This window comes from Sinocyclocheilus grahami, unplaced genomic scaffold (assembly GCF_001515645.1).
Source record: "Sinocyclocheilus grahami isolate Dianchi unplaced genomic scaffold, SAMN03320097.WGS_v1.1 scaffold53.1, whole genome shotgun sequence".
In the NCBI taxonomy this organism is placed as follows: domain Eukaryota; kingdom Metazoa; phylum Chordata; class Actinopteri; order Cypriniformes; family Cyprinidae; genus Sinocyclocheilus; species Sinocyclocheilus grahami.
This window is the reverse complement of record NW_015505232.1, coordinates 507,322-534,429: the sequence shown is the minus strand read 5'-3', so window position 1 is coordinate 534,429 and position 27,108 is coordinate 507,322. Positions and strand designations below refer to the sequence as shown.

Genomic DNA, 27,108 nt, shown 5'->3' with positions numbered 1-27,108 from the left:
ATTATTTTAGGTTCAAATGGTGCATGTGTAAGGAACTGGAAGCAAGCAGAATTCGGCTATTTCTAAAGCACGCATCTGCTATTAAAAACTAAGCTCAGAATCGATTCAAGAGAGAATCGCGATGCCTTCGGAAAATCATTTCTCGATTCGCGATGCATCGATTTATTGTCCCAGCCCTAGTTAACAAATGGATAACATGCTCAGTATTTTCAAATAATGTTTATGTTTAACATATTATGAAAACATTAAAAGGACTTAAACTTCCAAAACAGAACAATGTACCAATGTAGTGGAGCAACAAACATTACCGGACATACAGGTTCAAATGAAATGGGTGTAGAAGTATTTCATATGTTAATCAGATTAACTTCTGACAATCCATTCTGTTTTAAAAATGATAAGTTAAATGCATGATTCTGTTAATACTTCTGCAATAATAAAAACATGAACAAAACGCATTCTTTTTTAATCAAAATTCTACACTGTTCAATAAAATCGAAGACATTTTTTAAATACAAATGATCAAATCAATATAATGAAATATAATGATTTTCATCAGATTACATAGATGAGATTGTGATGCAATTCAATAAAGAAATGTGCTTTTTGTCCACATAAGTATGATGGCCAGTAGTGCACAACACAATGAAAACAAGCTGCAACGCAACAAAATTAGCATAACACAATGGAAACAAGCTACAACAACGAAATTATCACAACACAAAGGAATCAAGCTGCAACACAAAGGAATTAGCAGAACACAGCGAAATTAGTCCAATGCATTGTTATGGAGACTTTTTGACAGGTTGTGCACTACTGGGCCACCTGGGCCATAAGGGTACAACCCTGGCATTTACTAGCAGGGGTTAATAACTGATGGAAACCAGCCAAACTTTCACCACTTGACTACAACATATTATTACTTGTCCATCCATAGTCAAAACGGATTCCATTTGAATGTCATTTAAAAACAAAGTTTTATTTAAAGTAATAAATCAGTCACTAAAATTACCAGAAAACTACCTGCCATGTTCCAAAAACAACTGACAAACATTATGCTTGATTCAAGATGGTCTACCAGCACCTTCAGCTTCCAAACAGCTGGTAATCCATCTTCACAACTACCTAAAAACGTAAAATGTAGCTTTAAACCTGATGTTAACAGGATTTTCCAGCTGGGAAAGCAGGGTTTATTTTTCTCAGCATCAGCCTTTCATTATCATGGCTGACTCTTCTGACAGAACACAAAACATTTAGAAAGCCTGTTATTACTAATGGCAGTGATAAACAGTTAAGTCAGGTTACCCAGCTATGTAGGAATATAAACTTTAAAATAAGACCCAATTTGGAAATCTTTTGTCAGAAAACACAGCAACTCAAGCCAGTCTTCCAATTGTCACCATGATACCTCATGAAAAGCAAACAAACTATTTGTTAAACAAAGAGAAATCTTGTCAGCATGATCTTTCCATCACTGACCCTCCTTTTTGAAGAACCATGTGACTTCTTCCACTGGTGTCATTATTAAAAGCGTCAGCATGTGTTTAGAGACACTGCACATCACCACTCGCAGAGATAAAACATCAGCATTATTTACGTGGATCACCGCCGGTGAGTACCCGGGGAATGTTCTAAACATTGTTCTATGTTCTATGCTCTAAATTATTTCTTTGGAATGAAGCAAAGTGTTCACAAATTAAAATTCAATTCGGAATGATACTCAACCTCTATAAACATAAATTAATCTTGTATCGGAAAAAAAACTGCTCATGTGTGTTAAACATCATTTTGGAGCTAATAAAAAAAGAAGTGCTAATACTTCTATATACTGATATGATTTTTGTGTTATGTTCTTCTCAGATCAGAGAAATGGCTCTAAAAGTGGACATCTGCGTGGTTCTGCTTGTTGTGATGTTCGGCTGTATGCAGGTCCTTAGTTCAAACACTACTACTTCATTTACCACCACTGCCAAAAACAACGGTGCTAATCAAAATGGGAACGGTGCTAACCAGTATACGAACAGCGGAATTTCAACCAGCAACTCCACTAGCATGACTTGGACTATGAACAACACCACATCATCCAGCTCCAAAAACAACACAATCCAGAATGCTAAAGAAGGAACTGTCAGCGCCCTCATTGGCAGTTCCTCCGGTTCCTCGGCTTCCTCCACTTCCTCCGTGACCAGCTGCTTCAAACTTCCGCTGCTTGTGTTCATAACTTTGAGCTTACTACAGATGATACAGTGACCATCAACCTCCCTTGGGCTTTGAAGGCAGACAATAATGTGAGATTCTTTGGAGACTTAATAGTCTTTCTGAAATGCTATGAAACTTTCGTAGATGTTATACAGCTTGTAACAAACAGCTTTTTGCTTAATATTAGCGAAAAATATTCCAAATATGAAAAAAAATATTGGTACTATTCACAACCACATTTTTTATTTATTTCTGTAAAATGCTGTAATATCTTCGTAATTTAATCAACAAAGGTAAATCTATGCATCTGTATGTTGTTGTTGGTTAACTGATTGTTTTTAGAAGCAATAAAACGTTGAACAAAAGAACAATGTGTGCCTTTGTAATTCTTTTGCAACCATCGGTCAGGTATCATGAAGTCTTACCTGCGAGTTACATAGTAAAACACAGGGTTTCCGTTCTTTGAAGTTCCAGCCTGGTAAAAGATGTTAAGAGTCTTCAATGCTTTAAACTCTTCTTTCTCATGCACCTGGTGTCTAAAGAAAAATAAAAACAGTTATGGACTCCAGTTATGAACTGCAAAGTAAAAGTGGGGCTTCTGCTTTAAATAATTGGGTTAGAAAAATAAAACTAATTCAAACTGACAAGAAGTCTTTCATCTGTAATAAGAATTTTTTTTCCTGGAAAACTAGCATACCATGCAAAAATGGTTATGCTTGCAAAAATACCATGCATACTGAAAACTAAAAACTAAATAAATAAAAATAAAAACAGCAGCCTTCTCTACCTTGTCATAAACTCCTCAAATTTGGAGCTGGTGAGATTCAGGCTGGACCAATGAGTATCTGCCACAGGTTTGTGTTCTGGGGGACCCAGGTAAGCAAGCAGGGTGGCCATCTTATCAAAGGGCCTCCTTCCAACAGCTTTATGATCCCTGAAGAGTTTGGAAAAATATTTTTTGATTAACTGAAACTTCACTGAGGATTTGAAAAAAATATCAAAAAATGTATGCTTGCATTACAATATTTTACTGTAGGATTAATACAAAGCATGACATAAAATGTACAACCCTGTCATTCAAAGTGATGGATGATAATTTTCACAACAAAACAGCTGACCCTTGTATTTAACCAATACAATAAGATCAGAGAGAAACAAGTTTAGAAAAGAGTAAAAAAATGCAAATCACTTCCCAACCAAATATAGAGATTTGAATGAGCACAAATCCAAAAATCTAATCCCAAGAAAAGCCTAAGCTGCATTTTCACTTCCAATAACAGTCTCTCTGATACAGACCGCATGAGCTGGATGATAACAAGTCTTTCACAGACCAGCTCACCTGTTACTAGACAAATACTGGCCGATTTTCTCTTGGTTGTTCCACAGCAGCCTGTGCAGGGCCAAAACATTGCCATCACTAATGAAGGACAGGCTGTGGTTGAGAGAGTCGCTCGCCGGACAGTCAGAGGCAATGTCCAGGAAAAATCTACAAGAAAAGCCAAAGTTTAAACTAGCTAGTGGGAGGATCTAAATCCTGAAGATCGCTAATCGCTTTCTTACCTTCTGGCTGCATCAAAATTACTCTTCACAAAGTCATTAAATGGCCTCATGTGTTCCTCTTTTGTGAACAAAACATGGTTGGCAATACTTTGCAGGATCTGCGGACAGATGACAAATGAAATATGAGTCTTTATAAAACAGAAAACTCCAAATCTTTCCATTTTGTACACTGATGTCTTTCATAATATATTATCACTGCCACGACCATCAAGGCCATGCCCTGCAGTGATTTTACAACTATTAAGTGGGTTTTAGTCATTATTGCTATTATTCTAGTGACTTATCGATTAAATAAACTCTACTAGATGGTTGATCAGTTGACTTTCTAGATCACGGACCTGGTTCTGACCTGGCAGACCTTTCTGGACCAGCATCGAAGCAGCAAAATCCAACTTGGCCAACATAAGCTGGTACAACCTGTTTTCCAGCATGGACAACTTTTATAAAAGTAGTATTAATTTTATCTCTATGCAAAAATTCTCACCTTTGACGTGAGTTTAAGGCCCCTTTCCATCCTAGGTGGAGGCTTTTTGTCGAGAATTCCAGCCTCATATGGAGAGACTATAGCTGGGTTCACAAAACGCAGAAACATTGCACTTCCTACAGCTCCAATACTGTTCTGTGGGAAACGCTGGCTAACCACCTGAAACCAAAACACAGAAATACACAGGAACGTGAAAGAAGGACTTTATGGCTGAGGTAACATATGCCATTTCATTAGGATAGTTTCAATTCAGAACCAAAATTCATAATCACATTAATGTATCTGAGCATTTCCAAGTCAAATCATGTTAAATTATTTTTTATTGGAAGTGAACTTGATCATATGATGATATCTGTTGAGTAACTGGATAACATGAGGTTCTGTGAGGGAACTATCTGAATGAAATCGCACCAGAGGCTTTAGAGTTAAAGTGTAGGAAGTAGTTTGAAGCCGTCCAATGATGGCGGAGGTCTTCACCAGTGACCTTTAAGAGTGTTAGAGAAGAAAAAAGGGAACAGCAAAGCGTTTAAAATGGCACTACAGAGAAATGCGTTTTACTCTGAATAAACGTTTCAGGTTGAACAGTCAAGCGTAAAATCATTCTGGCATTCAAATAGGGGCGAAGTTCGTTACCAAATTACATAACCCACAATGCACCACTGCATCCAATGCCCTGATAATTTCCAACCTTCAGTCCTGAGAGTGACGGCTCATGCAAAGATGATGGCCGGAGCTAGAGTTTAAGGCTTTAGAGTTAAAGTGTAGGAAGTAGTTTGAAGCCGTTAAACAGTCCAATGATGGCGGAGGTCTTCACCAGTGACCTTTAAGAGTGTTAGAGAAGAAAAAAGGGAACAGCAAAGCGTTTAAAATGGCACTACAGAGAAATGCGTTTTACTCTGAATAAACGTTTCAGGTTGAACAGTCAAGCGTAAAATCATTCTGGCATTCAAATAGGGGCGAAGTTCGTTACCAAATTACATAACCCACAATGCACCACTGCATCCAATGCCCTGATAATTTCCAACCTTCAGTCCTGAGAGTGACGGCTCATGCAAAGATGATGGCCGGAGCTAGAGTTTGTTGTTTTTCCTGGTGCTGGTGCTAAGAGGTACATTCAGTGAAAGCTTCAGCTTGCCAAAAATCAGGAAATTAGTAGACATGATTTGATGTAATGACAGTAATGCAGGCCAGAGGTGCACAAGAGTCTCAGATTAATGAAGCGAATCAAGACAGGAAGCAGACACGTCCGCCATTCACACTTACTGCTTTCCTCACTTCCTTTCTGTCTTTGACAGATGCTTTAGACAGGAGAGAGTGGCAAGTAGCCTACAGAACAGAAATGAGCACAAACAAGTCATGGCACAAGCTAACACACACACACACACACACTTTTTCTACCTATTAGGCCATGGAGCAAGTTTGGAGTCTCTTATGTTCACCAAGGCTGCATTTATTTGATCAAAAATACAGTAATATTAAAAAGTAATTAAAAAAAATATTAGAACAGTTTAAAATAACTGTTTCCTATTTTAATATATTTAAAAAATGTAATTTATTCCTGTAATGGCAAACGGAATTTTCAACAGCCATTACTCCAGTCTTCAGTGTCACGTGATCCTTCAGAAATCACTCTAATATGCTGGTTTGCTGCGGAAGAAATATTTCTTATTATCAATGTTAAAAACTGTTTTTTTTTTCATCCTTTGACGAATAGAAAACATTTCTTGAACAACTGACCTCAAAAAATCTTTTGTAAAACCATCCTTTTGTAAATGATCACACTTTAAGGCAGAAATCTAAGAATGGTTTTATAAACCATTTACACAAATTTGTTCAGTGCAGATTCTATGTGGCCTTCTCATCGTATACACAGGAACTAACGTCAAATATGAATTTGAAATAAGCTATTGCATCTAATTACATTACAAAGGTCATTTTTCTGAGCTTATTTGTATTAAATTGTGCACAAATAAGACCAGAACGCAAATTTTGATTTCATGTTGGCTTTAAACGGTTCAATTAAACATTCAGTCTCCAAAGCAAAACTAAAGCATATTTGACATTAGTAATATCATCGCAGATTAACACGGGGATTCAGACATCCACAGAAACAAACTCGGGCCTCTTTGCACTCCAAGGAATCACCTCAGAGGTTTCTTCAACCTCACCTGAAAGAGACAGTGACAGACGCTGCGGAGCTGAGGTGGAAACTCGCCAGATGAGCTGATTATGGCCCGAAAGAAGCGATCGGTCATCCGTAACAGATTGCGCTGGTTCTCCTCCAAATTCTCACCGGTCTCAAGTCTGCAGGAAGAACACAAGTCAATCATCTCCAACCAGAATCTGAACATCACATAGGCATGTCTGCTGTCTTTAATAGAGAACACAACACTGTTGAAACAACACGGCACTAAAAGAGTTTAGCACATGAAAGTACACAAAAATCAATGTCCTTAAAATCAAACATTCAAATATATTTACATCACAACTCATTATTAATATGCTGACACAGGCCGAGTAGGAAAATACCAATTGAAACGCAAGAAATGAACCACATTGATCTTTATTTTTTAATAAACACTTTAACACAGTGTGGTCGGTGCAAACCAGTTTATCCTCACGGCAAGTGAACCTCTATTTAAATTAGTCTGGTGTCAATTCTCTTTTACTTTACGTAGTTTTGTTCATTGTTATGGGATGACAGCATGTTTTGCAATCAGTCCATGATGCTTCTTCCTAATTTGGCTAGCTTTTATCAAGTGACAGGTGAATTTGCACCCACATACCAGTTGCGAATGACTGATTTAAAGGTTCATTCGGACAGATACCTGGTGGGATCCACCTCAAAGCTCAGCATCTGCCACTCAGTGCCCGTGATCACTGCCCTGAGCAACGGCTCCAACAGCTTCTGCAGATACGTGGCCCCGTACACCTGAAAAAAGGAATTTCCATGAGCTCCCAAGAGGGAAATTCACAACTAAATTAATCGGGATCATTTGCCTCTTTGAATAATCATTTGCACGCCAGGGGAATCTTACAGGCACCTTAAAGCAGAACGTCATGATTTTACTGGCCAAGCTGTTGCCGCGGAACAGTGTTTGCATGGAATCTGCCAGCTCCACCTCTTTAGAGAACATATTCCACAGAAGCTGATACAGGAGATGCCTCGAATCAAAGAGAGTTACCAGAACACGTGACAGTTCATCCTGAAAAGACCAAAGTTCAATATAAATTCCACACAGTACTCAAACTTGCATCTCAATTTTATTTGCAACGTTTCAGTCATTTGACCTTCTTTAGGTTTACAATGTGCAAAGGACCTTTTATGACATTTTTAAAACAAAACGGTGAGTAATAATGGTTAATAATAATGCACATTTTCTCATTTTATACTATTAATAATACTTTAAGTTAAATAATTTAACAAAAAGAAAAAGAAATAGTAGATTTCTCAGGAAGTTCTCAACCAGACGCCTCAGCAAACTTTCAAAGGGGGATGCAGGATGACCTAAAAAGTATTTAAAATCAAAAGAGTATTATTACTATATTAAAATAATCTAACTGTAATTGAAATAAAAATGCTAAAAAAAATTAAATCAATATAAAATAATTTTTCTTCCCCCTGAAAAAGTATTGTTAATATTAAAGATAATATATTTCTTGAAACCTTTGCAATCACAAAATTAACTGTGCTTAATTTATAATTTAATATATCAATACTCCAAGGTTGAGAACAACTGCTCTAGATAAAAAATATAAATAAATAAAATTAAAAAAAAGTTAATCCCAAACACCGAAATAGAAAGAGAATGATAATAATATAGATGGCTGAATTGTTAAGTAAGGGAAAAAAGACCAAAACACAATTAATATGTAAATCAGCTTTAGAAAAGAAAAAGAACACTGCCAAATCAGTACGCAAATAATCATTGATGGTTGGATTTTGACTTGCAAACATTCTATTATTGTACGTCAATGGGAGATTCTCAATGTTATATTTCAAAGTTGATAAAAATGTGTATTAAAAAAGTTTTTAAAAATGTGTATTAAAAATATACTGTTTGTTGCATACAGAATTTTGAAAAACATTGTTTGAATTATCTCTATACTATATGGTACAATTATAGCTGAATTAATTAACTACTCATCTTGCACCATACAAAAAAAAAGTACAGATTATTTACTTAAAGTACCCACCCACTGAGAACAAGGCACCACATTGGCCAGCGCCATGGCGATAGGTAACTCCCCCTGATCCCCCATCATCGTGACAAGTTCCACAAGCCTCTCAAAGCGATCGGCCAGCGCGGTCTCTGCCAGTGTGTCAAACTCTGTCCCCTGCTGCAGGATCTTAGTGAGGACCTCCATGAACGTAGCCCTGGTCTGAAGGTCCTTATGATAGCCCAGCCCTGCAAGAGAGCGGCAGACACGCAAACTTTGATTAAATGCATGAGAAAGTCAAGTCACCTTCATTTATAAAGTGCTTTAAACAATACAGATTGTGTCAAAGCAGCTTCACAGTAATAAACAGGAAAATAAGTGTTAATGTTGCAAGGTTCATATGAAGCAGATGTACAATAATGCCATTATTCAGCTCAATTCAATGTTGATTCAATTCAGTTCAATAACAGTGTCGCTGTTACAACATTAGTGTCATTATTCATCTTAATTCGGCCCTAGCGTTGGATTGATAATGTTATTGAATATATTACTATATGGTGTTAAAGATTTGTCACAAAAAGTCATTACTTGTCCTGAAGAATACGTTTTATTTATGACAGAGTTAAAGAAGAAATTAAATGTAAAATGAATAAGAAAAAATACATAAATACAATTAAAATAATTAATGAACTAAAATAAAATTCAATAGATGATTTATGAATTTAAAGTGTTATTTGAGAGATTTATGGCTTGATTCTCTCACCAATAGAGTGCATAAGGCCGCTGTCCACGTTGGCGTTGAGCAAGTTGGACATGGCCAAGACGGTGCAGTGCCTTAAAGACGCCAACCGCCTGGACATCCCTCGCTTACGTCCAGTCACCTGCTGACCCTCGTCCTCCACCTCACTGCAGTCGTTCAGCAAGTTCATGAAGAGAGTGAAGTACCTGTGGAGGACAGCAGGGGCAGAGTAATGTACAAACTCCATGACCGGAAACTAGGGTTTAATATGGAACTTGAGTCTTACTTTAGGAAGAGCTGAGATTTGGCCTCCATCAGCTCCACACCATCCCCCTCCTCTGGCTGAAGGGGCAGGCCGGCCAGAAGAGACACCACCGCTTCCATACTCGCCTGATCCAGATCCCTGTCAATCACAACCATACAGCTTATAGTAAAAAAAGAATCAACCACTAAAAGTCATTTTTCGATTTGCATTGCACATATGAACTTAATGTTTCTCAGAACAAAAGTCCAATGGAGGTTGTTCAGTAAACTAGAATATTAATGATGCCATCTGAATGAAAATAATGCGTTCACGAGGATGTTACCTTGTGAGGCATTTCACATCATCATCTGCTGCCTGGTTGGATGTTCCCATCACCCAGTCCGTCAGATACTCCACCATCTTATTCCTGAGACACACACACAAATCTGATGCATCTCCAGAGCAGAAATAAAACATTGCATATAATCTGTCTATCGCATAAAGAGCAGGACTACAGTAGCATTTTGTTGTACCTGAACTTCATCTCTTGGCAGAAAGAGAGGTCATCTCTGCACTCCATCATGATCTCTACCAGCTGGCACAGTTTAGTTTTGATCTGGATGGCATGAACCATGTTGCCAAGAATATGCACATACCTATAACACACAAAAAGGCACACAAATAATTATGGTTTAAGCACAAAGAAATCAACAATAAAAGGTGACATAGATTAAGTTTTGTCAACATTTGCAAGAATAACTTGTGATAATCCTGATAGCATCAGTAAAAATGGGTTAGAAATGACAAACTAATCAGTAAAGATTTGCCGTGTATGCCAGAAAAAAAAAATATATATAAATTTATTGTAGTCTTTAAAGCTTTTTGTTTGATTTTAAGCTTAAAAAAGTATAAATCATTCTTAATAATTAAAAAAATAATAATTAAAATTGAAAATAAGTTTTTTTTAAAGAAATTAATACTTTTATTCCACAAAGATTAATTAAATTGATCAAACTTACAGTAAAGACATTTACAATGTTACAAAACATTTATATTTAACTTTATAACTTCCTATTCATCCAAGAATCCTTAAAAATTAAAAATAATAATAATTTTTTTTTAAATAAAACTCTAATAATATTTCACAATATTACTTTTTTTAATGTATAGTTGACCAAATAAATGCAGTCTCGGTGAGCATTAAAGACGTTTTTATAAAAACATAAAAATACTACCAGTCCCAAACTTTTGAACAGTATAGTTATATACAAATTTTATCAAATTACAGGTGCATCTCAATAAATTAGAATGTCATGGAAAAGTTCATTTATTTCAGTAATTCAACTCAAATTGTGAAACTCGTGTATTAAATCAATTCAATGCACACAGACTGAAGTAGTTTAAGTCTTTGGTTCTTTTAATTGTGATGATTTTGGCTCACATTTAACAAAAACCCACCAATTCACTATCTCAACAAATTAGAATACTTCATAACACCAATAAAAAAAAACATTTTTAGTGAATTGTTGGCCTTCTGGAAAGTATGTTCACTTACTGTACATGTACTCAATACTTGGTAGGGGCTCATTTTGCTTTAATTACTGCCTCAATTCAGCGTGGCATGGAGGTGATCAGTTTGTGGCACTGCTGAGGTGGTATGGAAGCCCAGGTTTCTTTGACAGTGGCCTTCAGCTCATCTACATTTTTTGGTCTCTTGTTTCTCATTTTCCTCTTGACAATACCCCATAGATTCTCTATAGGGTTCAGGTCTGGTGAGTTTGCTGGCCAGTCAAGCACACCAACACCATGGTCATTTAACCAACTTTTGGTGCTTTTGGCAGTGTGGGCAGGTGCCAAATCCTGCTGGAAAATGAAATCAGCATCTTCAAAAAGCTGGTCAGCAGAAGGAAGCATGAAGTGCTCCAAAATGTCTTGGTAAACGGGTGCAGTGACGTTGGTTTTCAAAAAACACAATGGACCAACACCAGCAGATGACATTGCACCCCAAATCATCACAGACTGTGGAAACTTAACACTGGACTTCAAGCAACTTGGGCTATGAGCTTCTCCACCCTTCCTCCAGACTCTAGGACCTTGGTTTCCAAATGAAATACAAAACTTGCTCTCATCTGAAAAGAGGACTTTGGACCACTGGGCAACAGTCCAGTTCTTCTTCTCCTTAGCCCAGGTAAGACGCCTCTGACATTGTCTATGGTTCAGGAGTGGCTTAACAAGAGGAATACGACAACTGTAGCCAAATTCCTTGACACGTCTGTGTGTGGTGGCTCTTGATGCCTTGACCCCAGCCTCAGTCCATTCCTTGTGAAGTTCACTCAAATTCTTGAATCGATTTTGCTTGACAATCCTCATAAGGCTGCGGTTCTCTCAGTTGGCTGTGCATCTTTTTCTTCCACACTTTTTCCTTCCACTCAACTTTCTGTTAACATGCTTGGATACAGCACTCTGTGAACAGCCAGCTTCTTTGGCAATGAATGTTTGTGGCTTACCCTCCTTGTGAAGGGTGTCAATGATTGTCTTCTGGACAACTGTCAGATCAGCAGTCTTCCCCATGATTGTGTAGCCTAATGAACCAAACTGAGAGACCATTTTGAAGGCTCAGGAAACCTTTGCAGGTGTTTTGAGTTGATTAGCTGATTGGCATGTCACCATATTCTAATTTGTTGAGATAGTGAATTGGTGGGTTTTTGTGAAATGTGAGCCAAAATCATCACAATTAAAAGAACCAAAGACTTAAACTACTTCAATCTGTGTGCACATGTCACCATATTCTAATTTGTTGAGATAGTGAATTGGTGGGTTTTTGTTAAATGTGAGTCAAAAATCATCACAATTAAAAGAACCAAAGACTTAAACTACTTCAGTCTGTGTGCACTGAATTGATTTAATACACGAGTTTCACAATTTGAGTTGAATTACTGAAATAAATGAACTTTTCCACGACATTTATTGAGATGCACCTGTATATTACAGCGGAAATTTGAACTTCTGGTACGACCAGGCAAGCAGAAATAAAAACTGAACTGTACAGCCCTGGAGAAATTTCTCAAATTGCTCTTTAGTAAAAGACTGGAAAGAATGTGACCTGAAACATACATTTAGAGAATGATCTTCACAGCAAAGCTGATTAACATAAGCAAACAAATGACTTACCTAACCAGGTTAAGCATCATGGTCTCAATGCTGGCTTGACCAAGATGCTCTGAGCTTCCTTCCGTATGGTTGTCCAGAAGGTTCTTCATGATGGCGATGGTCTGCTCCACAAACTGCGTGTTGGTCTCGTTAATTGGCACCTAACCATATGAGCATAGAGACATAAGTACCTATGACATTTGATGCAAGTGACGTCCAACCAGCTTATAAAGATGTCACATGGCTTCATAAGACTTCCACTGTACGTATACATTTTGACAAGCTGTCTCACCGGGCCCTGGGCATCGAAGAATCTGCTGATGCCGTTTTTGAGTTTGTTGAACAGCATGGGATAGAGTGCTGGACAGAGCTCCAGCCCCACCAGGTCTTTGACGTTAGTGCGGATCTGATGGCCCTTCTCATGATTGCACACCATCAGCGACAGAAGACGGTCCAGAAACCTGCTCAGGGGTGTCTCTGGGTTCCCCTCACATGATGCCATGGACACCATGGAGCCCTTGCGATCGTTCAGGGTGCCCATGGGAGGACTGTATGTGGCCAGAGCAGACGTGTTCCTCTGCTGCAAACACACGCCACCCAACGCACACAGGAAGCCTGTCATATTGATCCATTCCTGAGGGATGAGACACAGGATTTATGGAGCACAGCCAACATTTCGTCATGTCATGTTTTGCTGGGGTTTTTTTAAACAATGGTCAATTAACTTATTATTGGTCAATTAAATTATTATAGGAGTTAATAAGCATATAATAATTATTACAGTATAATTTTATACATATATACATACAGAGGTGCACATATGTTTTTCAGTCTGTTCTCATGAGTGTGTCCTGCACACTGCACATAGTGTGTCCCATTAAATAGAACTATAAAAAAATAAATATTTAATAATATTAATAATAGTATTATTGCACTTTATTTAGTTAAAATAATTAAAGGGGTCATATGATGTTGCTAAAAAGAACATTATTTGGTGTATTTGGTGTAATGAAATGTGTTTATGCGGTTTTAGGTTCAAAAAACACATTATTTTCCACATACTGTACATTATTGTTTCTCCTCTATGCCCCGCCTTTCTGAAATGCGTTGATTTTTACAAAGCTCATCGGCCTGAAAAGCGAGGTGTGCTCTGATTGGCCAGCTATCCAGTGCGTTGTGATTGGCCGAATACCTCAAGCGTGTGACGGAAATGTTACGCCCCTTACCATATTGTGATGCCCTGTCCGGCCGGAGCGACGAGACAAAAACATTAAAACCCATTATAAACAAGGCATTCGTTGCATCCAGTGGGGACATAATTACGGATTATAATGACCTATACTGTCTTTTTACGCGTTGCATTGCATCGCGCCACGTAAACATAAAACCATGTCTGCATTTGTGATCGGAGAAATGACAAACAACAAGCCAACTCTATACTGCTTAAAACTCGCGTTTGAATCGTCAGTGGCAAATTCTTTAAATATAAAAAATGTACTTACAGTCTGTGAGTCAGAACAACCGGCATTGTAGTCTACTTTTCCAGGATCAGGAAACAGTCCTCCATAAAATGCGCTGGACACATCGGAATATTTGGGTTAAACTGTTCTGGAACAGTGTTGTAAATAGAACTTAACCACTGATTTCTAGTCGTGTCCTCTTTTGGAAGGCCAAACAAAGTAGTTTTCGCTTTCACAACGAAACAACGCCTTCACGACATGGCGGCGGCGGCAACAATACTACAGCGAGAATAAAAGTTATGCCTTCTTTCTTTACGTGAACATTTGGGCGGCGTTATGCAAATCTTCCCACATAGTGAGGTAGACATGTGGGGGCGTGTTAGAACGAGCTGTTTTAGGTAGGCGTGGTTGACTCTTAACTTTTATAAAGAATATCTCTTTGGATTTGAGACTTTCGTTTTTGCAACTTTACAGATCTTCTTTATGCACCAAGAGCTTGTAACACTCCAAAGAGAAAGGAAAAATTGAAATCGCAACATATGACCCCTTTAAAGTAAAATAATAAACAAAATAAAAAAAATAAAGTGTGATAATACTATTATATTTTAAATAAAAAATTAGTATTAAATAAAAAATACAATTATTTTATAGTACACTTAAAAATACAATTCAAATATTTAATTTTTTTTTTTTTTTTTATACTTTTTATATGCATTTTCAATATTTTTAAACCTAAAATCAGCAAGCTTTTATTTTGGTGGGTTGCCAAAACATAATTTGTGGGTGTGTGTGTTTAAACTTAAACTGACTTAAAATGACTGAATTAAACAGAATTTTTAAATAATTCTCAAATAATACAATAATAACTGATTTGATAAAAAAAAAAAAAAAAAACCTACGAACTATTCTCTAAAAAGTTCTTGGGAGAAATTACAAAGTGCTAAATGTTACATTTCAACACTATAAATTAGTCAAACGTATCTAAAGAGATAAAATAATACAGTATAATACAGTAAAATTAAATTATTATATATTTTTTAAACTAATAATAATACGAATGTTAATAAAATAATGATTTTAAAGCATTTTTTTCACAAATATGCCTAATGTACAGAAATGTTCCTTAAACTGAATCACCACCCACATGTAGACAAAAATCCATTTTCTACTGTAGGGTGACTGACCTGACTGTCTTCTAGTTTCGTTTTCGGGTGGCTTAAAATTAATTTGGTTGCATGTTCCCATTTGGCATGTGTGTCCTCCCAGGCCTGAAATGACCAAACAGAGCTGTTAAAACCCGTCATACATGTTATCTTCAAATTAGACCACAAAAAAATTGTTTTTTTTTTTTTACACAAACAACCGAAACAGCACACAAGTACTGAACTGTGAAATCCAACCACATAGTTTGAAAAACAAATCAAGTTTTGCATATTCTAAAAGGCTCCGATTCAAAACAATTATGTTGGACAATACAATGGCACACAACCAGGACAATGCAAATGTGTTCGTCAACCAACCAGAATGTGTCTACTACTGTTCAATAGTGTTAAACGTGTGATCTCTGACCTCTGTGTTTCCCGGGGTGGGCAGCTCAATCCTCCGAAGCAAAGCCATTACTCTCTTCTGTAGAGCCGAACGACCTAGAAAAATCAGAGAGCTCACAAAAACTGTGCTGCCCTCTAGAGGCACCTGTAACACCAGTCACAGATCTCAAAAAACAGAGGTACGTGTCTGAATCCATGCATTCAGACTAGTTTATCAGACAGACCTGTAATCATCATGTTACTGACAGATGCAAACTCCATGAACGTGTTGTAGTTTGGCAGAAGGGACTGCACAGGGATGTCTTCTGCACCGCAGTGGATGTCTGCCTCCTCACACAGGAAGCGGAAACAGGACATGGCCACCAGAACTGCCTCCATGTCTGGACTCCACAGGAACATGTAAAGACAGACCTCCAGCTTGGTCTGGGCCTGCCGGCAGATGGCGATGTTGCTGCCTGCTGTGGCCCGATCCTGTATGAGAAGAACAGATAAAACAAACAAAAAAAATTTATATTCCTCTCTATATAACCAATATTTGCCATTTCATATTTTTAACCCTTTTTTATTTTTTTATTTTTTTTTTACATTTCCTGATATCCTTGTTCTTTTGCTACACAGCAAAGTCAGGTCAAACACACAATTATTATTATTATTATTATTATAACATACTGATATTCATATTAATTTTTATATTTAAATTTTATTTGTACTCCACAAATGGCAGTTTGGTTATATACTTCACACTTTGGCTCCTACTACTACTAATAATAATAGTATTATTATTATTATTATTAATTGTTCTTCACAAGTGCTTAATTATTTATATGAATTTCTATTTTAAATATTTAATTTTTATTTGTACCCCACACTGTGCAGTTTATTTATACAGTATATGCCACACAATTGATGATGATTATAATAATAATAATAAAAGTTATTATCATTATTTTGATGTTGTTATAAAATATATAATAATAATTTATATTCATTTTTATTTTAAAATTTGTATTTTATTTGTACCCCACACACTGTAGTTTGGTTATATACTTCACACTTTGGCAAATAATAATAATAATAATAATATTATTAGAAGTTATTATTTGTACTGCAAAATGCTTAATTTATATGAATTTTTATTTTCAATATAGATTTTTAATTTGTACCCCGCACTGTGCAGTTTATTTATATACGTCACACAATTAATGATAATAATAATAATAAAAATAAGCATAAAAGTTATCATTATTATTATTTTTGCTGTTGTTGTTATAAAATATATAATAATAATTTATATTCATTTTTATTTAAAACAATGACATTTTATTTGTACTGCACAAGTGCTTCACAGTTCAGGATATACAAACAAGCCAGATAACAAGAGCAAAAATAAAAGTGAAAGATTAAAAAAGGAAGAGGTAATTAATGTTTTTAGAAATGTCCAGATAATGTAGTCAAGGATATACAAACATTTGACCCATAATGCCATGTGTGCAGGTGAGAGTGCAGACTCACTTTGTTCCTGAGAAGAAATTTGTTTCTGCAGATGAGAATCTCTCGCAGCCACTTCAGAATCTCAGTGCTGCTGATCAGCTGATGACCAAACAGCTTCTTACAGATGAAGAACAGCACCTGAGAACTGAACCGACAACACATACATACACAATCAACAGGGCAAAGTTTCATTTCTATCAGCACTTATTAACTGGAGTCGTGTCCACTGAGGAGCTACCTGATGTCCCAGAAAGTTTCCATAGGAGCGTCTGGGTTCCACAGCTCGATGCCTTCAGGCTGATGCAGGACCAGAAGAGCCTAAGACAGACACAGATTAGGACTGAAAACGTATATACAGACCATCTAAACTCATGCTAGAGGCACCAGATAAACAGCGAGATGCAATGACCTCACCTCCATGGCCTCCTGGGAAATATCTCCCATGTTCGCAAACGGCACAAGCTGCACCAGGCCTGTGATAAGATCTGCCGTGCTGCTGTGGACCTCCAGACCCTGTTTACCTGGATTCTGATTCACAAACACACCTGACATTAATAGTAGGGCAGAGCATGTCTTTATAAAGCCAAAGAAAGCTAAGCCTCTTCACTCACATGTAGCATCAATTTGGGATCTGCATGGATGAGCTTCACCAAAGCCAAAAGCAGATACTTGTGACTCCTGGTGTCCAGATCAGTGGTTTTTTCTTTAAACTTCAGACTGCTCATTTTCTCCTTAAAGGTCAAACTCTGAGAGGAAGACAGAGAGAACGAAATAGAAACAAACAAAAAGCTCTGGGCAAAAAGTTTGGGGTCAGTAAGCCTTTTTTTATTCAGACAGAATGGACTAAACTGATCGAAAGTGACAGAAAAAGATTTTTATTTAAAATAAAAGCTGTTAATATTTAAAAAACTTAATATTTATCTATGCATTACCGTTTAGACAAAAATATTAAGCAGCACAACCGTTTTGAACATTGATATTGATAAATATATATGCTTTTTGAGTCCCAAATTAGCATATTAAAATGATTTCTTAAGGATCACGTGACACTGAAGACTGGAGTAATGGCTCCTGAAAATTCAGCTTTGTCATTACAGGAATAAATTACATTTTTGAAAGATAAATAAAATAGAAAACAGTTATTTTAAACTGTACTATTTCACAATATTACCGTTTTACTGTAGTATTGATCAAATAAATGCCGTCTAGGTGAATATATGAGATTTCTTAAAAAAAAAAAAAAACATTTTTAATATATATTAAATATATATTACAAATTTTATAATATTTAAATATAGAAAAAATAAAATAAATATGGATAATAGATTTTATATATATTTAAAATATAAAGAAGTATAAATATATTATACAAAGATAAAAAGATAAGCGAAATATGATGCGTTCATAAAGTTTACATTTTAATCTATTAATTTGTGTATATATCATATACTGTTCATAAACTTAAATTTAATTTGTTCATCTGTTCATACATTTTATTTATACACAGTCCCCCATTCTTTTTTTAAGTAGCCTTTACACGTCTATCTGTGATTTCTATCTCTCGAGTCATTACAAAAAGTCTTCACAAAACAGAATTAAAAATGCTAAACTGCTGTATTCCTTTCTGAGATGACTGCTTGCCACTCAACGAATTAATTTTTCAACATAGTGATGTTATGGCCTGTTTGGAAAATGTATTGTAGCGTACTCTATGCTGTTTCACATACTATGTCTAAAAATAGCAGGCTGCGTATAGTAAACTGTGCAGTACGCAAATATTCTATTCTCAGCATGGACACTAGAGGTGATCTTCAATCGGAGAAGTTTTGCGGGCGTCTCACCGAGGTCATCCGGAGGGGGGCGTGACTGCTGCAGCCCTGCACCACTCTCCCCAGAGTCTCAGCAAACATGAGCCGCAGCTCTCCCGAGTAACAGTACACGGTATCGATCTTCGGCCACCAGTCCAGCGGGGACTAGAACATGACGGAAGACACACAGAGGACATTTGGACACCCTGGGAGTGAATCAGACATCCTAGCTCTCTGAGGTGATCTAAGGACACCAGGAGCTCTTACATTAGTGATGATTCGGTGGAGAGAATTCACCAGCACGAAATGAAAGGTAGGAGGTGAGGACGGAGCCAGACACACCTTTCAGAAAAAGAACCAGAGATTTAGGTCAAGTCTGTGCATGTTATTGGAACGATGTATAAATTGTTTCAAAATTCTCAATATCACCACGTAACGCATAAAGGTATTAAGAAATTATAAAAACTACAGTGAAAAGAGCTATATAAATACATTTGACTTGACTTGTCCACACACCTTAAATTGCTGATTGTTATGAGGGTTGATTCTGAAACAGGAGACAAAACAGTCGATCATTAAGTCCACGTCTGCACTCTGGCTCCCAGCGCCTCTGGAAAACGGTTTAGCTGGGTTAAACAGCAACCCCTGGAAGCCAAGAGACAGCCATCAATGAAGAGGACAGCATCAACATGAAACATTCAGACACTTTTAAGCCACTGCGAGTCACCAGGTTTGGGTTTCTTTTAGTGTTTGCTACTTTCAACTATACGAACCAGGCAAAAACTAAATAAAAAGGTCTATGAGGAGCCATATTTGTCCATACCTTCAGATCCATGACGATGGACTGCACCAGCAGGAAGATAACGGAGTGATCCTCCCAGCTGATGTATGTGGACGCTTTGCACAGTTTAACGCAGGCAATAGCTGCGCTTTCCGTCAGCTGTTTGCTTCCACCGTGACCAGTCAAGGCTTTCCGTAGATTCTCCAAAAACAGTTTCTACAGGGGAAAAAAGCAACACGTGAATACATATTGTAAACAGTTCAGAGACTGAGATCTAATTATAGTTTATAGTATGAATATTTTACTAATTTTACAAAAAAGTGAGGGTTGTCGAAATAAACTATTTATAAAAAGTACAAACTGTGTGATGTACACTAGTTGTCTAGGTTTAGTATGTGTGTGAGGAAGGGTGTGTATATATGCTTTTACAACATTAGTGAGACTCAGATGGGTTTTGTATGTGGCTGATATAATGCCATATGTGTGTGTTCATTTTTTTTAAATAAATGAAAATTTAAATAAAAAAATTACAGAAAAATCATTAATTAATAATATTCATTATTTCGTTAATTTTATTTTTATAGCATACAATGTGCTTAAATAAAAACAGAAATAAAAGCGAAATAAAAACAAATAAATAACAATTTTAAAACACAAATTGCTCAATTAAAATACATTTCTTTTACACAGTATTTACAATGTTTAAAAGTTATACAGCTATTTAATCTGTCTATCATTAGTTATTATAATTTAAGAACAATAATGATCAAGAGGTGATCCTGAGAAGTACACGTGCACAAGTTTGTGTATGCTTGCCTTGTTGTCTTTCGAGTCATCTGACGTGTCTCTGGACATGTCTTGTGTGATGTCAGGGCAGAGGATGAGGAGGATGATCTGCAGGGGCCAAACGGCTGCTTTCCTCTTTGTACTCTCAGCAAAACTATCCACCAGATCAAACAGCTTCTCAGCACACTCTGAAACACACACACACACACACACACACACACACACACAGAGATCAGATTCACATATCCTCTCCAAAGCCATGCTGATATGGTACAGTGAGGTTTTCAGTGGACGCACCAGCCATGTCTGCCTGAGGCCTCTGGTACAACCTGGTGAATTCATCAGCATAATTTTCCACCCAGTTCCAGAACGCCTGCAAATTCAATCAAAAAACACACACAGCAGATGTTTCCTGCACTGAGAGAGGACATCACTAGGAGAAGTAGAGAAAATTGTATACAAAACACAAACAAATGACAAAATGTTAAATTAACCATTTAAATCTATAGTATGATATACGAAAAAAATGCTACAAACTGATATATATGTATATATATATATATATATATATATATAATTATGTAATAGGTCAAAGGTCAAAGGTCTGAATACTTAGGACCATGTGATATTTCAGTTTTTCTTTTTTAATAAATCTGCAAAAATGTCAACAATTCTGTGTTTTTCTGTCAATATGGGGTGCTGTGTGTACATTAATGAGGAAAAAAAATTAACTTAAATGATTTTAGCAAATGGCTGCAATATAACAAAGAGTGAAAAATTTAAGGGGGCCTGAATACTTTCCGTACCCACTGTATATTATAATAATAAAAATAATAATATTGATGCATGGATTATAATACTTTTGTGTATCATCACTTTGAAATGATACATTTTAAATTGTAATAATCTTTATAATGCGATAAAATGCCAATAATAATAATAATAAATAACACAAATTATAATAATACCGTTTATATTATAATAATATTTATATTATTATTAAGGTAATTTTCTCCATTTATTCATAATAATATAATAAAATAAAAAATAAAATAAAAATAATAATAAAAATAATTATTATATTGTTATTTTAAATTGTATTATATGAGCCACACCGCTGTAATATTTCACATAATAATAATAATAATTATTATTATTATTATCATTCCACCTACCTTCTCTAAATTGTAGATGACACTCAACTGGGCTGGCTTCTTTAAGGCTTTAAATTTAAACACAGTTTCTGCAAGAAGAAAAGACTTTGACACATTAAAAGGAAACTAGATACTTTTCCTGTTGCCTCTAATATTTTTCATATATAACAACTATAACAACTTTTTTCAGCTCAGAATATTAAACCCTGAGTTTGAGTCAATCAAACCTTGCAGGAGGCGTTTAAATTTACAGCAGTCCACGTTGATGTACTGGATGAGCTCGATGTCGTGCACGTCTACGTTATCCTCAGAGCAAACGGTCAGCTCCTGCAACCTGCAGGGAAGCAGACAGACAGAAAATCAGAGAGGTCAAATCCATTCATCCCTTCCATCTAATCACAAGGGGTCGTACGTACCTGGTGGAGATGCGGCTGAAGACAGCGCTGAAGTTACTGCAGCTCAGAGAGAACAGAACCCCACAGGCGGAGTTCCTCAGCTCGGCCGCGTACTGGTTTCCCTCACGGTACGTGTGGATGAAATGACAGATCTCGGGCAATAACTGCTTGACGAGCATCGTCTCATCCAGACGCATGCTGTCCTTTGGTTGCTGGAGAGAGAAAGGGAGTTTATAGGACTTGTTTATAGGAATTATCAACATCTAGATGTGTATCTCGTTTCAAAATGAAGTTGAAAAGGCAATAATGGCACAATGGTGACAGCTCATGAAATGAGACACAATGAATGGTCTGCAGCCGTCTCTCACCCCTGCCAGGCACTTCTCCAGTGTGTCCATGATGATAAGCTGGGACAGGTAAAGGTTCTTCTCTGCAGTATCTCCAAATATCCGCTGTAAGAGATAGAGATAGCAAACTAAGAGAGAGAGAGACCAGCACATGTGCCATAGAGCTCTAGCACAAAGAACCATCTTCAACGGTCTAGAACAAACGCTCACAGTAGCTCCTGCCTAGGGACCGAACAATATATTTAATAGCCAATATCAATAACTAGACAGAAAGACATAATGTTGATATACTGGAGGATCAATAACAAAGGTGAAAGTAACAAAAAATATCTGTATCTGTTGTCTTTTTATTTAGCAATAATTCATTAAATTGATCAAAAGTGACAGTAAAGACATTGAAAATAAACTAATAAACGCTGTTCTTCGGAAGATAAAAGTATCACGGTTTCCACAAAAATAAAATATTTAGCAGCACATTTGCTTTCAACATTAATAATGAAAAGAAATGTTTTTTGAACACCAAATCAGCATATTAGAAAGTTTTGTGAAGGATCACGGGACACTGAAGACTGGAGTAGTAATGCTGCAAATTCAGCTTTGCCATCGCAGGAATAAATCACATTTTTAAAATGTGTTAAAATATAAAACCGTTATTTTAAACATTAACTACTGTATTTTTAATCAAATAAATGCATGAAATCCATCTTCCTGACTTTGAACACTTTTGAATGGAAGTGTGCATATCATAATATATTAAAAATACACATTAACGCCATTTGTAAACGTCTATTGTGCTTGTGCACCAACTCTTGAATAAACACTCACCATGTTATTGACATTCTTCAGTATGTTGGTGAGTCCACTGATGACCAGGGAGAATTTGTACCTGGAGATGTTGATCAGACATTCCTTATTGTGCTCGGTGCTGATTTTAGTGTGTGTGTTTTGCACGCCGACTTTCACAGGAAGCTAAAAACAAACACACATACACAGTGTTCAGATACAGACAAATACATGTTCAGAAGATGTTTCAACCCACTTACAGGACAAACTCTCTGAATGAGAGATATTTTCTTTTCATTCTGTTTCTCACATAAATCTATTGTGTGACTTCAGAAGACATGGAATATCGCGCATGAGCACTTTTATGGTGTTTTTTTTTTTATGGAAATGTTTTGTCATTTTGTAGCTTGACAGCCCCAGCTGCCATTTATTTTTATTATATGCAAAAGAGTAGCTAGCATATTCTTCAAAAATTCACCTTTGTATTTCACAATATGAGGTAAGCAAATCATGATGTAAACATTTAGATGGTGAACTTTTTCTTTAATCAATGAGAAAACTTTTTTTTTTTTTGTTACAACAAAGTAAACAGCAGCAAATCTCAGTTTCAAAAAGCAAGTCAAAGAAAATTGCTAAAACCAATCAGCGGCACGGAATCCCATTTTGGGATTATCCAGAGTTTAGGCCAGGTTTAGCATCACAAAACACCCCTAATCTCCGCTGAACTTCAATCAAACTGCAATGATCCCGATTCCCTTTAACAAGGCTTCCTCCATGCTCCAACTGTTGACTGGACAGCCTCTGAGGCTTACAAGTACACTGGTCAATGTGTATACGCCACCAAATCTGGTATTTACCGCTTAAAGAAATCAGGCTAAAGACTCAATGTGGAAACACTGTTTTATGTCTCCAAAAATGTTTGTTGTTGCAGTACCTTAAGGAACCTTTGAGGGGCAGAAATAGCTAGTGGCTTGTACCTTTACTTAGCTCAAGTAGATGACGCCTAAAAAGAAATATTCTTCATGTGTTGCCAGTTTAACTTGCTCATAAACAACATATTTCTCCTGGCACTCGCCTAATTTTGCTCTTGAATGGAAAGTTTCCCCAAAATGAAAATGAAAACAAATATATAAATACAATATCCTGTCAGAAACCCGCCTTTTGTGAGTTGAATGTGTTAAAAGTGTTTGGAACAATATGTGACCCTGGACCACAAAACCAGTCTTAAGTCACTGGGGTATATTTATAGCTATAGCCAAAAATACATTGTATGGGTTTTATTGATTATTGGAAATTATAGATTTTTCTTTTATGCCAAAAATCATTAGGACATTAAGCAAAGATCATGTTCCATGAACATATTTTGTAATTTTCCTACTGTAAATATATCAAAACTTCATTTTTGATTAGTAATATGCATTGCTAAGAACTTAATTTGGACAACTTTAAAGGCGATTTTCTCAGTATTTAGATTTTTTTGCACCCTCAGATTCCAGATTTTCAAATCCTTCTATATCGGCCAAATATTTTCCAATTCAAACCACCCATACATCAATGGAAAGCTTATTTATTCAGCTTTCAGCTGATGCATAAATCTCAATTTCGAAAAATTTACCCTTAAGACTGGTTTTGTGGTCCAGGGTCACATATGAGGATGAGTAAATAATGACAATTTCTGTGTCTGTCATGACGGTCTGTCAATGTTTCTTTGGTGTCTGGTCAAATTTTAGTCAACATTTGACATTTAACAGGCAGGTTTATGCCGTTAAAACAACTCAAACAAGATGAAAAGAAAACATGCTAGCTTAACCATTCACAGGCTTTCGCCTGTCTGGTAAATAATGGGTTAAATTTCTAACTTATAACCTGTTTCATAAGTACAACTGCAGGTTTAAACCAGTAGGATTCACACTAAACAGGGACAGTCGTCATTGCATAAGACTACTCAGTTATACGTCACACATCAAACCTCACTGAAACCGTCTGAAGTAACCTAATAACCCAGTACAGCTCTGAAGAGATATTAAACTGATGACACAGCTCTTAGATGAGAAAGTGAAGCTGTGTGGCTCAATCAAGGGTCAGCTCTGATGTGGGTTCACATGTGGGACACAAAATATGAAGTGAAAGTATAAACAATAACTCTCATCTCACATGATGTGAATTACAAAAGCAGACAAATGTAAAATAAATGACTAAATAAATTCAATTATTAATATTAATTAAGAAGCAACACATGGTACAAAGTGGTTAAAATCCCAAGAAACTGTCTTAATATCTACGCACACAGAGGCACTTATCGCATTAAATGTAAAATAAATGACTAAATAAATTCAATTATTAATATTAATTAAGAAGCAACACATGGTACAGTGGTACAAAGTGGTTAAAATCCCAAGAAACTGTCTTAATATCTACGCACACAGAGGCACTTATCGCATACACCCCTGTTCTTTTTGTGAAGTTTTGTTTCAAAAAGTTCTATGTTATTTCTTCTTGTATGTAGGTTAAATTTGCATTAAATCAAACACTACAACTACACAAAAACAAACTATTGCATATACCAGAAACCTGCAATTTATGGATTTATTTTAATGAGGAATTTATGTGTTTGTGACAGTTAAAGCCGGGTTAAATCAAATGCGAAAGATATCTTATTTTGGCTTGGGGGTCATAGTGGTCTGGCAGATGGCACACCCCCGCAGCATAGGGGCGACCCTGACCCTAAACCTGTCCCTAAAATTCAAGAGCAGAGATTGGTCAATAAGAATGTTGTTCCAATCACTGCTCTCTGTTTTTTCTTTAATAATAATTGTTTGACAGGCACATTACTACAGGTCATAACCCTAAAATCAGTAGTCAAGTGATTAGGAGGACTGATTTTCGAGATGAACCCTTGCCCTATGATTTTAGGTTAGTAAGGTTTGATTAGGTTTAGAGTTGGTAAGAACGTATTTCCAGGTTCAGTAGAGGATGCTGAGCAACACGTACTACTAAACTAGTCGCGTCCCATGCATTTAACGTTGTTACAGGATATAAACACAGCAGCATCAGAATGAGAACGGAGACGCGCAGCGGCTGCACGGATGCGCTGCGACAGCTGCGTAACTGCGCATCCGTGCAGACGAGGCGTTCAGAGAGGTTTAGAGGAGCTCTGACCTGCTCGTCGAATCGGGTGATGACGGCCTGGACCCACTCCACGGGCTTCTGTGCCGCCATGGCCGCTCACGCTAGCACCTCCGCCGCCGCTGATGATGATGATGATGAAGTGGAGGGGGAGAGGACGCCTTTTCCGCGGTCTGCGACCCCTGCGCTCCTCGATCCGCGCCGCGCTGAGGGCCGAACGAGGGGCGGCTCGGTATTCGGTCTGGTCGGTGTCAGAAACAGCAGCATGCCGCCATGACAGTGCCGGAAGTTTGAATCCTCCGATCCAGCGAAGCAGCAGCAGCACAGCAGCGGTGCAGATGAGAGATGAAAACCCGAATGCGCATGCGCCAGCAGAGAGCGAGCGAGAGAGAGAGAGAGAGAGAGATTGTATTTATTTTTTCCTTACTTTATTACTTTATGATAATAATGATTATTTAGAAATAAACATACTGTGTTCATATTAGCTCTAAATATAACAATCCATCATGTAGAACTTTCTGAACAATGTTATTACAAAACAATATACAAATAATGTAACATATGTGTTACATTATTTTTTGTATATTGTTTTAGAATAGCAATGAGGTTTGTGAATATCAGTTCTTATGTAATAAGTAATGTAGTAAGTACTGTTTTGATAACACTGTCTAAAAGCAGGCCATCTCTCTTGCATTTAGCCATGTTACAGTCACATGCTGTAAAGTAAACAGATTTATGAATTTTGGGAAAGGCAGTGAGAGAGGGAGAGAGAGAGAGCAGAAGAAAGAGCAGCTTGTTGCAGGCAGTGTGAGGCGAGTAAAACTCAAAGAGATGCCGGAAACAGCATGGTCACCGCAGAACAGTGAACGCTCTCAGACACAGAGAAATTAGAA

The 27,108-nt window shown here is 36.8% G+C and overlaps 1 protein-coding gene across 2 annotated transcripts; it reads right to left on the bottom strand.

Moving 5' to 3' along the window:
- Positions 1–2,524: 2,524 nt before the first annotated feature.
- Positions 2,525–26,527, bottom strand: LOC107583356 (neurofibromin-like). Of its 2 annotated transcripts, XM_016269545.1 has the most exons (35): positions 26,249–26,527; positions 23,132–23,275; positions 22,328–22,411; positions 21,981–22,171; positions 21,792–21,898; positions 21,586–21,653; positions 20,708–20,783; positions 20,441–20,598; positions 19,667–19,840; positions 19,360–19,488; positions 19,111–19,185; positions 18,877–19,008; positions 17,647–17,781; positions 17,450–17,563; positions 17,274–17,353; positions 17,057–17,180; positions 15,769–16,015; positions 15,567–15,640; positions 15,182–15,265; positions 12,830–13,171; positions 12,559–12,698; positions 9,921–10,043; positions 9,731–9,814; positions 9,430–9,546; positions 9,168–9,349; positions 8,441–8,652; positions 7,288–7,449; positions 7,072–7,175; positions 6,412–6,547; positions 5,507–5,569; positions 4,244–4,402; positions 3,760–3,857; positions 3,539–3,685; positions 2,987–3,133; positions 2,525–2,735 (listed from the first exon to the last, which is right to left on the bottom strand). In XM_016269545.1, exons 1-35 carry the CDS (start codon positions 26,306–26,308, stop codon positions 2,621–2,623), a joined length of 4,587 nt encoding a protein of 1,528 aa, XP_016125031.1. In that variant the 5' UTR covers positions 26,309–26,527; the 3' UTR covers positions 2,525–2,620. The 2 variants fall into 2 exon arrangements, with proteins under 2 accessions (XP_016125031.1, XP_016125032.1); XM_016269546.1 differs by lacking the exon at positions 5,507–5,569.
- Positions 26,528–27,108: the final 581 nt, after the last annotated feature.